At 53.2% G+C, this 12089-nt stretch overlaps 1 protein-coding gene across 1 annotated transcript in view; it reads right to left on the bottom strand.

Moving 5' to 3' along the window:
* Positions 1-12089, bottom strand: part of LOC138982550 (mucin-3B-like) — a 150947-nt gene that overhangs the window by 27345 nt on the left and 111513 nt on the right. The window contains exons 35-36 of the mRNA XM_070355864.1: positions 2594-12013; positions 648-2314 (exon numbers count right to left, since the gene is read on the bottom strand). Of these exons, the coding sequence (XP_070211965.1) occupies positions 648-2314; positions 2594-12013 (11087 nt within the window). The remainder of the gene's footprint in view (positions 1-647; positions 2315-2593; positions 12014-12089) is intronic.

Below are 12089 nucleotides of genomic sequence, written 5' to 3' on the forward strand. Positions count from 1 at the left end.
ACATATCTATATTTTCTTGAATTCAGGAGAAGATGCAGAATACAATGCCATCATTTTAAAATCTGTTAGTGATAATTCGGTTTTAAAGACAACTTTAATGAGCAAACTAAATAACTAATTTTAAGGCTTCCGAACTGAAATGCAATTCCACAGTCCGGACTGAATCAACTATTGCTTGACAAAAATTTCAATAAATTTGCTTAAAAAATTAAGGCTTGACAGTGCCGCCTCAACTTTCACAAAAAGCCGGATATGTTGTCATCAAAGACATTTATCGAAAAAATAAAAAATAAACGTCTGGGTATATCATACCCAAAAACTTTCATGTAAAGTTTCATGTAAATTAGTCAAAACTTGACTGAATGTAAAAAGGAGAAAAAAGTATCCGCTGTTAAAAAAATCTCATAAAAAGGGCGGCGGGTGGCGGGTGGAAGACCGGTTAGTTTGTGCATTTTTACACACAACAAAAGCAATTAATTCACCAACCTTCGAACAAACGATTTGTGTTTGTGTTTTTTAACAAATTTCAATGTTAGGATCAACATCCCAAAAGTTCACACGACTTATGCGAGAGCACAATTGGGTGTATCAAAGTCCCATCTCGACACTAACACAAAGCAAATGCATACACTTAACACAACACTTACATCCACTAGTCGGCACTGTTGTAGAGCGTGGGCCTGTAGTTGGTGGTGATGTAGCAGTTGTCTGCGATGAGGATGACTGCGTGGTGGAAGACAGTGTTGGTGTGGTTGATGTAGACTCAGTACTCCTGGGCCCTGTGGTGGGTGGTGAAGATGGTGATGAGGTGGATTCTGGGATGGTTGTAGATGATGGGATGGTTGTAGATGACGGGGTTGTTGTGATTAATTGAGTAGTTGTGGATGATGGAGCTGTCGTTAATGAGGGTGTAGTGGAAGACAGTGTTGGTGTCACTGATGTAGCCTCAGAACTCATGGGCCCTGTGGTGGGCGGTGACGATGGTGATGAGGTGGATGATGGGATAGTGCTGGATGACGGAAGAGTAGTGGAAGATGGCAAAGTAGTGGACGATGGGGTTGTGGTTGATGAGGTAGCTGAGGTGGACGATGCGGTAGTGGAAGACTGTAATGGCGATGTTGAAGGACTGGCAGTGCTCCTGGGCCCGGTGGTAGGCGGTGATGTTCTTGAGGTGGTAGATGATGGGGTAGTGGTAGAGGACGGGGTGGTTGTAGAGGATGGGGCGGTTGACGATGATGGTGTTGTGGTGGATGACGGGATGGTAGTGGAAGATGGGGTGGTCGTGGATGATGGCGTTGTGGTGGAGGATGGTGTTGTAGTCGGTAATGTGGTGGAGGACTGCGTGGTTGAAGTGGATGGCGTTGCAGTGCTCGTAGGCGCAGACGTGGAGGAAGAGACTGTGGAAGACATGGCAGTAGTTGGCACTGTTGTAGATCGTGGGCCCGTAGTTGGTGGTGATGTAGCAGTTGTCTGCGATGAGGATGACTGCGTGGTGGAAGACAGTGTTTGTGTGGTTGACGTAGCCTCAGTACTCCTGGGCCCTGGGGTGGGTGGTGAAGATGGTGATGAGGTGGATTCTGGGATGGTTGTAGATGATGGGATGGTTGTAGATGATGGGATGGTTGTAGATGACGGGGTTGTTGTGATTGATGGGGTAGTTGTGGATGATTGAGCCGTCGTTGATGAGGGTGTTGTGGAAGACAGTGTTGGTGTCACTGATGTAGCCTCAGAACTCATGGGCCCTGTGGTGGGCGGTGAAGATGGTGAGGAGGTGGATGATGGGATGCTGGTGGATGACGGAATAGTTGTGGAAGATGGCAAAGTGGTTGACGATGGGGTTGTGGTTGATGAGGTAGCTGAGGTGGACGATGCGGTAGTGGAAGACTGTGATGGCGATGTTGAGGGACTGGCAGTGCTCCTGGGCCCGGTGGTAGGTGGTGATGTTCTTGAGGTGGTAGATGATGGGGTAGTGGTAGAGGACGGGGTGGGTGTAGAGGATGGGGCGGTTGACGATGATGGTGTTGTGGTGGATGACGGGATGGTAGTGGAAGATGGGGTGGTTGTGGATGATGGCGTTGTGGTGGAGGATGGTGTTGTGGTCGGTAATGTGGTGGAGGACTGCGTGGTTGAAGTGGATGGCGTTGCAGTGCTCGTAGGCGCAGACGTGGAGGAAGAGACTGTGGAAGACATGGCAGTAGTTGGCACTGTTGTAGAGCGTGGGCCCGTAGTTGGTGGTGATGTAGCAGTTGTCTGCGATGAGGATGACTGCGTGGTAGAAGACAGTGTTGGTGTGGTTGACGTAGCCTCAGTACTCCTGGGCCCTGTGGTGGGTGGTGAAGATGGTGATGAGGTGGATTCTGGGATGGTTGTAGATGATGGGATGGTTGTAGATGACGGGGTTGTTGTGATTGATGGGGTAGTTGTGGATGATTGAGCCGTCGTTGATGAGGGTGTGGTTGAAGACAGTGTTGGTGTCACTGATGTAGCCTCAGAACTCATGGGCCCCGTGGTTGGCGGAGAAGATGGTGAGGAGGTGGATGATGGGATGGTGGTGGATGACGGAATAGTTGTGGAAGATGGCAAAGTGGTGGACGATGGGGTTGTGGTTGATGAGGTAGCTGAGGTGGACGATGCGGTAGTGGAAGACTGTGATGGCGATGTTGAGGGACTGGCAGTGCTCCTGGGCCCGGTGGTAGGTGGTGATGTTCTTGAGGTGGTAGATGATGGGGTAGTGGTAGAGGACGGGGTGGTTGTAGAGGATGGGGCGGTTGACGATGATGGTGTTGTGGTGGATGACGGGATGGTAGTAGAAGATGGGGTGGTCGTGGATGATGGCGTTGTGGTGGAGGATGGTGTTGTAGTCGGTAATGTGGTGGAGGACTGCGTGGTTGAAGTGGATGGCGTTGCAGTGCTCGTAGGCGCAGACGTGGAGGAAGAGACTGTGGAAGACATGGCAGTAGTTGGCACTGTTGTAGAGCGTGGGCCCGTAGTTGGTGGTGATGTAGCAGTTGTCTGCGATGAGGATGACTGCGTGGTGGAAGACAGTGTTGATTTGGTTGACGTAGACTCAGTACTCCTGGGCCCTGATGTGGGTGGTGAAGATGGTGATGAGATGGATTCTGGGATAGTTGTAGATGATGGTTTTGTGGTGGATGACGGGATGATAGTGGAAGATGGGGTGGTCGTGGATGATGGCGTTGTGGTGGAGGATGGTGTTGTAGTCGGCAATGTGGTGGAGGACTGCATGGTTGAAGTGGACAGCGTAGAAATGGCAGTAGTCGGCACTGTTGTAGAGCGTGGGCCCGTAGTTGGTGGTGATGTAGCAGTTGTCTGCGATGAGGATGACTGCGTGGTGGAAGACAGTGTCGATGTGGTTGACGTAGACTCAGTACTCTTTGGCCCTGAGGTGGGTGGTGAAGATGGTGATGAGATGGATTCTGGGATGGTTGTAGATGATGGTTTTGTGGTGGATGACGGGATGGTAGTGGAAGATGGGGTGGTCGTGGATGATGGCGTTGTGGTAGAGGATGGTGTTGTAGTCGGCAATGTGGTGGAGGACTGCATGGTTGAAGTGGACAGCGTAGAAATGGCAGTAGTCGGCACTGTTGTAGAGCGTGGGCCCGTAGTTGGTGGTGATGTAGCAGTTGTCTGCGATGAGGATGACTGCGTGGTGGAAGACAGTGTTGGTGTGGTTGACGTAGCCTCAGTACTCCTGGGCCCTGTGGTGGGTGGTGAAGATGGTGATGAGGTGGATTCTGGGATGGTTGTAGATGATGGGATGGTTGTAGATGACGGGGTTGTTGTGATTGATGGGGTAGTTATGGATGATTGAGCCGTCGTTGATGAGAGTGTTGTGGAAGACAGTGTTGGTGTCACTGATGTAGCCTCAGAACTCATGGGCCCCGTGGTTGGCGGTGAAGATGGTGAGGAGGTGGATGATGGGATGGTGGTGGATGACGGAATAGTTGTGGAAGATGGCAAAGTGGTGGACGATGGGGTTGTGGTTGATGAGGTAGCTGAGGTGGACGATGCGGTAGTGGAAGACTGTGATGGCGATGTTGAGGGACTGGCAGTGCTCCTGGGCCCGGTGGTAGGTGGTGATGTTCTTGAGGTGGTAGATGATGGGGTAGTGGTAGAGGACGGGGTGGTTGTAGAGGATGGGGCGGTTGACGATGATGGTGTTGTGGTGGATGACGGGATGGTAGTGGAAGATGGGGTGGTTCTGGATGATGGCGTTGTGGTGGAGGATGGTGTTGTAGTCGGTATTGTGGTGGAGGACTGCGTGGTTGAAGTGGATGGCGTTGCAGTGCTCGTAGGCGCAGACGTGGAGGAAGAGACTGTGGAAGACATGGCAGTAGTTGGTACTGTTGTAAAGCGTGGGCCCGTAGTTGGTGGTGATGTAGCAGTTGTCTGCGATGAGGATGACTGCGTGGTGGAAGACAGTGTTGGTGTGGTTGACGTAGCCTCAGAACTCCTGGGCCCTGTGGTGGGTGGTGAAGATGGTGATGAGGTGGATTCTGGGACGGTTGTAGATGATGGGATGGTAGTAGATGACGGGGTTGTTGTGATTGATGGGGTAGTTGTGGATGATTGAGCCGTCGTTGATGAGGGTGTTGTGGAAGACAGTGTTGGTGTCACTGATGTAGCCTCAGAACTCATGGGCCCCGTGGTGGGCGGTGACGATGGTGAGGAGGTGGATGATGGGATGGTGGTGGATGACGGAATAGTTGTGGAAGATGGCAAAGTGGTGGACGATGGGGTTGTGGTTGATGAGGTAGCTGAGGTGGACGATGCGGTAGTGGAAGACTGTGATGGCGATGTTGAGGGACTGGCAGTGCTCCTGGGCCCGGTGGTAGGCGGTGATGTTCTTGAGGTGGTAGATGATGGGGTAGTGGTAGAGGACGGGGTGGTTGTAGAGGATGGGGCGGTTGACGATGATGGTGTTGTGGTGGATGACGGGATGGTAGTGGAAGATGGGGTGGTCGTGGATGATGGCGTTGTGGTGGAGGATGGTGTTGTAGTCGGTAATGTGGTGGAGGACTGCGTGGTTGAAGTGGATGGCGTTGCAGTGCTCGTAGGCGCAGACGTGGAGGAAGAGACTGTGGGAGACATGGCAGTAGTTGGCACTGTTGTAGAGCGTGGGCCCGTAGTTGGTGGTGATGTAGCAGTTGTCTGCGATGAGGATGACTGCGTGGTGGAAGACAGTGTTTGTGTGGTTGACGTAGCCTCAGTACTCCTGGGCCCTGTGGTGGGTGGTGAAGATGGTGATGAGGTGGATTCTGGGATGGTTGTAGATGATGGGATGGTTGTAGATGATGGGATGGTTGTAGATGACGGGGTTGTTGTGATTGATGGGGTAGTTGTGGATGATTGAGCCGTCGTTGATGAGGGTGTTGTGGAAGACAGTGTTGGTGTCACTGATGTAGCCTCAGAACTCATGGGCCCCGTGGTGGGCGGTGAAGATGGTGAGGAGGTGGATGATGGGATGGTGGTGGATGACGGAATAGTTGTGGAAGATGGCAAAGTGGTGGACGATGGGGTTGTGGTTGATGAGGTAGCTGAGGTGGACGATGCGGTAGTGGAAGACTGTGATGGCGATGTTGAGGGACTGGCAGTGCTCCTGGGCCCGGTGGTAGGTGGTGATGTTCTTGAGGTGGTAGATGATGGGGTAGTGGTAGAGGACGGGGTGGGTGTAGAGGATGGGGCGGTTGACGATGATGGTGTTGTGGTGGATGACGGGATGGTAGTGGAAGATGGGGTGGTTGTGGATGATGGCGTTGTGGTGGAGGATGGTGTTGTGGTCGGTAATGTGGTGGAGGACTGCGTGGTTGAAGTGGATGGCGTTGCAGTGCTCGTAGGCGCAGACGTGGAGGAAGAGACTGTGGAAGACATGGCAGTAGTTGGCACTGTTGTAGAGCGTGGGCCCGTAGTTGGTGGTGATGTAGCAGTTGTCTGCGATGAGGATGACTGCGTGGTAGAAGACAGTGTTGGTGTGGTTGACGTAGCCTCAGTACTCCTGGGCCCTGTGGTGGGTGGTGAAGATGGTGATGAGGTGGATTCTGGGATGGTTGTAGATGATGGGATGGTTGTAGATGACGGGGTTGTTGTGATTGATGGGGTAGTTGTGGATGATTGAGCCGTCGTTGATGAGGGTGTGGTTGAAGACAGTGTTGGTGTCACTGATGTAGCCTCAGAACTCATGGGCCCCGTGGTTGGCGGAGAAGATGGTGAGGAGGTGGATGATGGGATGGTGGTGGATGACGGAATAGTTGTGGAAGATGGCAAAGTGGTGGACGATGGGGTTGTGGTTGATGAGGTAGCTGAGGTGGACGATGCGGTAGTGGAAGACTGTGATGGCGATGTTGAGGGACTGGCAGTGCTCCTGGGCCCGGTGGTAGGTGGTGATGTTCTTGAGGTGGTAGATGATGGGGTAGTGGTAGAGGACGGGGTGGTTGTAGAGGATGGGGCGGTTGACGATGATGGTGTTGTGGTGGATGACGGGATGGTAGTAGAAGATGGGGTGGTCGTGGATGATGGCGTTGTGGTGGAGGATGGTGTTGTAGTCGGTAATGTGGTGGAGGACTGCGTGGTTGAAGTGGATGGCGTTGCAGTGCTCGTAGGCGCAGACGTGGAGGAAGAGACTGTGGAAGACATGGCAGTAGTTGGCACTGTTGTAGAGCGTGGGCCCGTAGTTGGTGGTGATGTAGCAGTTGTCTGCGATGAGGATGACTGCGTGGTGGAAGACAGTGTTGATTTGGTTGACGTAGACTCAGTACTCCTGGGCCCTGAGGTGGGTGGTGAAGATGGTGATGAGATGGATTCTGGGATAGTTGTAGATGATGGTTTTGTGGTGGATGACGGGATGATAGTGGAAGATGGGGTGGTCGTGGATGATGGCGTTGTGGTGGAGGATGGTGTTGTAGTCGGCAATGTGGTGGAGGACTGCATGGTTGAAGTGGACAGCGTAGAAATGGCAGTAGTCGGCACTGTTGTAGAGCGTGGGCCCGTAGTTGGTGGTGATGTAGCAGTTGTCTGCGATGAGGATGACTGCGTGGTGGAAGACAGTGTCGATGTGGTTGACGTAGACTCAGTACTCTTTGGCCCTGAGGTGGGTGGTGAAGATGGTGATGAGATGGATTCTGGGATAGTTGTAGATGATGGTTTTGTGGTGGATGACGGGATGGTAGTGGAAGATGGGGTGGTCGTGGATGATGGCGTTGTGGTAGAGGATGGTGTTGTAGTCAGCAATGTGGTGGAGGACTGCATGGTTGAAGTGGACAGCGTAGAAATGGCAGTAGTCGGCACTGTTGTAGAGCGTGGGCCTGTAGTTGGTGGTGATGTAGCAGTTGTCTGCGATGAGGATGACTGCGTGGTGGAAGACAGTGTTGGTGTGGTTGACGTAGCCTCAGTACTCCTGGGCCCTGTGGTGGGTGGTGAAGATGGTGATGAGGTGGATTCTGGGATGGTTGAAGATGATGGGATGGTTGAAGATGACGGGGTTGTTGTGATTGATGGGGTAGTTATGGATGATTGAGCCGTCGTTGATGAGAGTGTTGTGGAAGACAGTGTTGGTGTCACTGATGTAGCCTCAGAACTCATGGGCCCCGTGGTTGGCGGTGAAGATGGTGAGGAGGTGGACGATGGGATGGTGGTGGATGACGGAATAGTTGTGGAAGATGGCAAAGTGGTGGACGATGGGGTTGTGGTTGATGAGGTATCTGAGGTGGACGATGCGGTAGTGGAAGACTGTGATGGCGATGTTGAGGGACTGGCAGTGCTCCTGGGACCGGTGGTAGGTGGTGATGTTCTTGAGGTGGTAGATGATGGGGTAGTGGTAGAGGACGGGGTGGTTGTAGAGGATGGGGCGGTTGACGATGATGGTGTTGTGGTGGATGACGGGATGGTAGTAGAAGATGGGGTGGTCGTGGATGATGGCGTTGTGGTGGAGGATGGTGTTGTAGTCGGTAATGTGGTGGAGGACTGCGTGGTTGAAGTGGATGGCGTTGCAGTGCTCGTAGGCGCAGACGTGGAGGAAGAGACTGTGGAAGACATGGCAGTAGTTGGCACTGTTGTAGAGCGTGGGCTCGTAGTTGGTGGTGATGTAGCAGTTGTCTGCGATGAGGATGACTGCGTGGTGGAAGACAGTGTTGGTGTGGTTGACGTAGCCTCAGTACTCCTGGGCCCTGTGGAGGGTGGTGAAGATGGTGGTGAAGGGGATTCTGGGATGGTTGTAGATGATGGGATGGTTGTAGATGACGGGGTTGTTGTGATTGATGGGGTAGTTGTGGATGATTGAGCCGTCGTTGATGAGGGTGTTGTGGAAGACAGTGTTGGTGTCACTGATGTAGCCTCAGAACTCATGGGCCCCGTGGTGGGTGGTGAAGATGGTGAGGAGGTGGATGATGGGATGCTGGTGGATGACGGAATAGTTGTGGAAGATGGCAAAGTGGTGGACGATGGGGTTGTGGTTGATGAGGTAGCTGAGGTGGACGATGCGGTAGTGGAAGACTGTGATGGCGATGTTGAGGGACTGGCAGTGCTCCTGGGCGCGGTGGTAGGTGGTGATGTTCTTGAGGTGGTAGATGATGGGGTAGTGGTAGAGGACGGGGTGGTTGTAGAGGATGGGGCGGTTGACGATGATGGTGTTGTGGTGGATGACGGGATGGTAGTGGAAGATGGGGTGGTTCTGGATGATGGCGCTGTGGTGGAGGATGGTGTTGTAGTCAGTAATGTGGTGGAGGACTGCGTGGTTGAAGTGGATGGCGTTGCAGTGCTCGTAGGCGCAGACGTGGAGGAAGAGACTGTGGAAGACATGGCAGTAGTTGGCACTGTTGTAGAGCGTGGGCCCGTAGTTGGTGGTGATGTAGCAGTTGTCTGCGATGAGGATGACTGCGTGGTGGAAGACAGTGTTGGTGTGGTTGACGTAGCCTCAGTACTCCTGGGCCCTGTGGTGGGTGGTGAAGATGGTGATGAGGTGGATTCTGGGATGGTTGTAGATGATGGGATGGTTGTAGATGACGGGGTTGCTGTGATTGATGGGGTAGTTGTGGATGATTGAGCCGTCGTTGATGAGGGTGTGGTTGAAGACAGTGTTGGTGTCACTGATGTAGCCTCAGAACTCATGGGCCCCGTGGTGGGCGGTGAAGATGGTGAGGAGGTGGATGATGGGATGGTGGTGGATGACGGAATAGTTGTGGAAGATGGCAAAGTGGTGGACGATGGGGTTGTGGTTGATGAGGTAGCTGAGGTGGACGATGCGGTAGTGGAAGACTGTGATGGCGATGTTGAGGGACTGGCAGTGCTCCTGGGCCCGGTGGTAGGTGGTGATGTTCTTGAGGTGGTAGATGATGGGGTAGTGGTAGAGGACGGGGTGGTTGTAGAGGATGGGGCGGTTGACGATGATGGTGTTGTGGTGGATGACGGGATGGTAGTAGAAGATGGGGTGGTCGTGGATGATGGAGTTGTGGTGGAGGATGGTGTTGTAGTCGGAAATGTGGTGGAGGACTGCGTGGTTGAAGTGGATGGCGTTGCAGTGCTCGTAGGCGCAGACGTGGAGGAAGAGACTGTGGAAGACATGGCAGTAGTTGGCACTGTTGTAGAGCGTGGGCCCGTAGTTGGTGGTGATGTAGCAGTTGTCTGCGATGAGGATAACTGCGTGGTGGAAGACAGTGTTGATTTGGTTGACGTAGACTCAGTACTCCTGGGCCCTGAGGTGGGTGGTGAAGATGGTGATGAGATGGATTCTGGGATAGTTGTAGATGATGGTTTTGTGGTGGATGACGGGATGATAGTGGAAGATGGGGTGGTCGTGGATGATGGCGTTGTGGTGGAGGATGGTGTTGTAGTCGGCAATGTGGTGGAGGACTGCATGGTTGAAGTGGACAGCGTAGAAATGGCAGTAGTCGGCACTGTTGTAGAGCGTGGGCCCGTAGTTGGTGGTGATGTAGCAGTTGTCTGCGATGAGGATGACTGCGTGGTGGAAGACAGTGTCGATGTGGTTAACGTAGACTCAGTACTCTTTGGCCCTGAGGTGGGTGGTGAAGATGGTGATGAGATGGATTCTGGGATAGTTGTAGATGATGGTTTTGTGGTGGATGACGGGATGGTAGTGGAAGATGGGGTGGTCGTGGATGATGGCGTTGTGGTAGAGGATGGTGTTGTGGTCGGCAATGTGGTGGAGGACTGCATGGTTGAAGTGGACAGCGTAGAAATGGCAGTAGTCGGCACTGTTGTAGAGCGTGGGCCCGTAGTTGGTGGTGATGTAGCAGTTGTCTGCGATGAGGATGACTGCGTAGTGGAAGACAGTGTCGATGTGGTTAACGTAGACTCAGTACTCTTTGGCCCTGAGGTGGGTGGTGAAGATGGTGATGAGATGGATTCTGGGATAGTTGTAGATGATGGTTTTGTGGTGGATGACGGGATGGTAGTGGAAGATGGGGTGGTCGTGGATGATGGCGTTGTGGTAGAGGATGGTGTTGTAGTCGGCAATGTGGTGGAGGACTGCATGGTTGAAGTGGACAGCGTAGAAATGGCAGTAGTCGGCACTGTTGTAGAGCGTGGGCCCGTAGTTGGTGGTGATGTAGCAGTTGTCTGCGATGAGGATGACTGCGTGGTGGAAGACAGTGTTGGTGTGGTTGACGTAGCCTCAGTACTCCTGGGCGCTGTGGTGGGTGGTGAAGATGGTGATGAGGTGGATTCTGGGATGGTTGTAGATGATGGGATGGTTGTAGATGACGGGGTTGTTGTGATTGATGGGGTACTTCTGGATGATTGAGCTGTCGTTGATGAGGGTGTGGTTGAAGACAGTGTTGGTGTCACTGATGTAGCCTCAGAACTCAAGGGCCCCGTGGTGGGCGGTGAAGATGGTAAGGAGGTGGATGATGGGATGGTGGTGGATGACGGAATAGTTGTGGAAGATGGCAAAGTGGTGGACGATGGGGTTGTGGTTGATGAGGTAGCTGAGGTGGACGATGCGGAAGTGGAAAACTGTGATGGCGATGTTGAGGGACTGGCAGTGCTCCTGGGCCCGGTGGTAGGTGGTGACGTTCTTGTGGTGGTAGATGATGGGGTAGTGGTAGCGGACGGGGTGGTTGTAGAGGATGAGGCGGTTGACGATGATGGTGTTGTGGTGGATGACGGGATGGAAGTAGAAGATGGGGTGGTCGTGGATGATGGCGTTGTGGTGGAGGATGGTGTTGTAGTCGGTAATGTGGTGGAGGACTGCGTGGTTGAAGTGGATGGCGTTGCAGTGCTCGTAGGCGCAGACGTGGAGGAAGAGACTGTGGAAGACATGGCAGTAGTTGGCACTGTTGTAGAGCGTGGGCCCGTAGTTGGTGGTGATGTAGCAGTTGTCTGCGATGAGGATGACTGCGTGGTGGAAGACAGTGTTGGTGTGGTTGACGTAGCCTCAGTACTCCTGGGCCCTGTGGTGGGTGGTGAAGATGGTGATGAGGTGGATTCTGGGATGGTTGTAGATGATGGGATGGTTGTAGATGACAGGGTTGTTGTGATTGATGGGGTAGTTGTGGATGATTGAGCCGTCGTTGATGAGGGTGTGGTTGAAGACTGTGTTGGTGTCACTGATGTAGCCTCAGAACTCATGGGCCCCGTGGTGGGCGGAGAAGATGGTGAGGAGGTGGATGATGGGATGGTGGTGGATGACGGAATAGTTGTGGAAGATGGCAAAGTGGTGGACGATGGGGTTGTGGTTGATGAGGTAGCTGAGGTGGACGATGCGGAAGTGGAAGACTGTGATGGCGATGTTGAGGGACTGGCAGTGTTCCTGGGCCCGGTGGTAGGTGGTGACGTTCTAGAGGTGGTAGATGATGGGGTAGTGGTAGAGGACGGGGTGGTTGTAGAGGATGAGGCGGTTGACGATGATGGTGTTGTGGTGGATGACGGGATGGTAGTAGAAGATGGGGTGGTCGTGGATGATGGAGTTGTGGTGGAGGATGGTGTTGTAGTCGGTAATGTGGTGGAGGACTGCGTGGTTGAAGTGGATGGCGTTGCAGTGCTCGTAGGCGCAGACGTGGAGGAAGAGACTGTGGAAGACATGGCAGTAGTAGGCACTGTTGTAGAGCGTGGGCCCG

Source organism: Littorina saxatilis, linkage group LG12 (genome assembly GCF_037325665.1).
Source record: "Littorina saxatilis isolate snail1 linkage group LG12, US_GU_Lsax_2.0, whole genome shotgun sequence".
In the NCBI taxonomy this organism is placed as follows: domain Eukaryota; kingdom Metazoa; phylum Mollusca; class Gastropoda; order Littorinimorpha; family Littorinidae; genus Littorina; species Littorina saxatilis.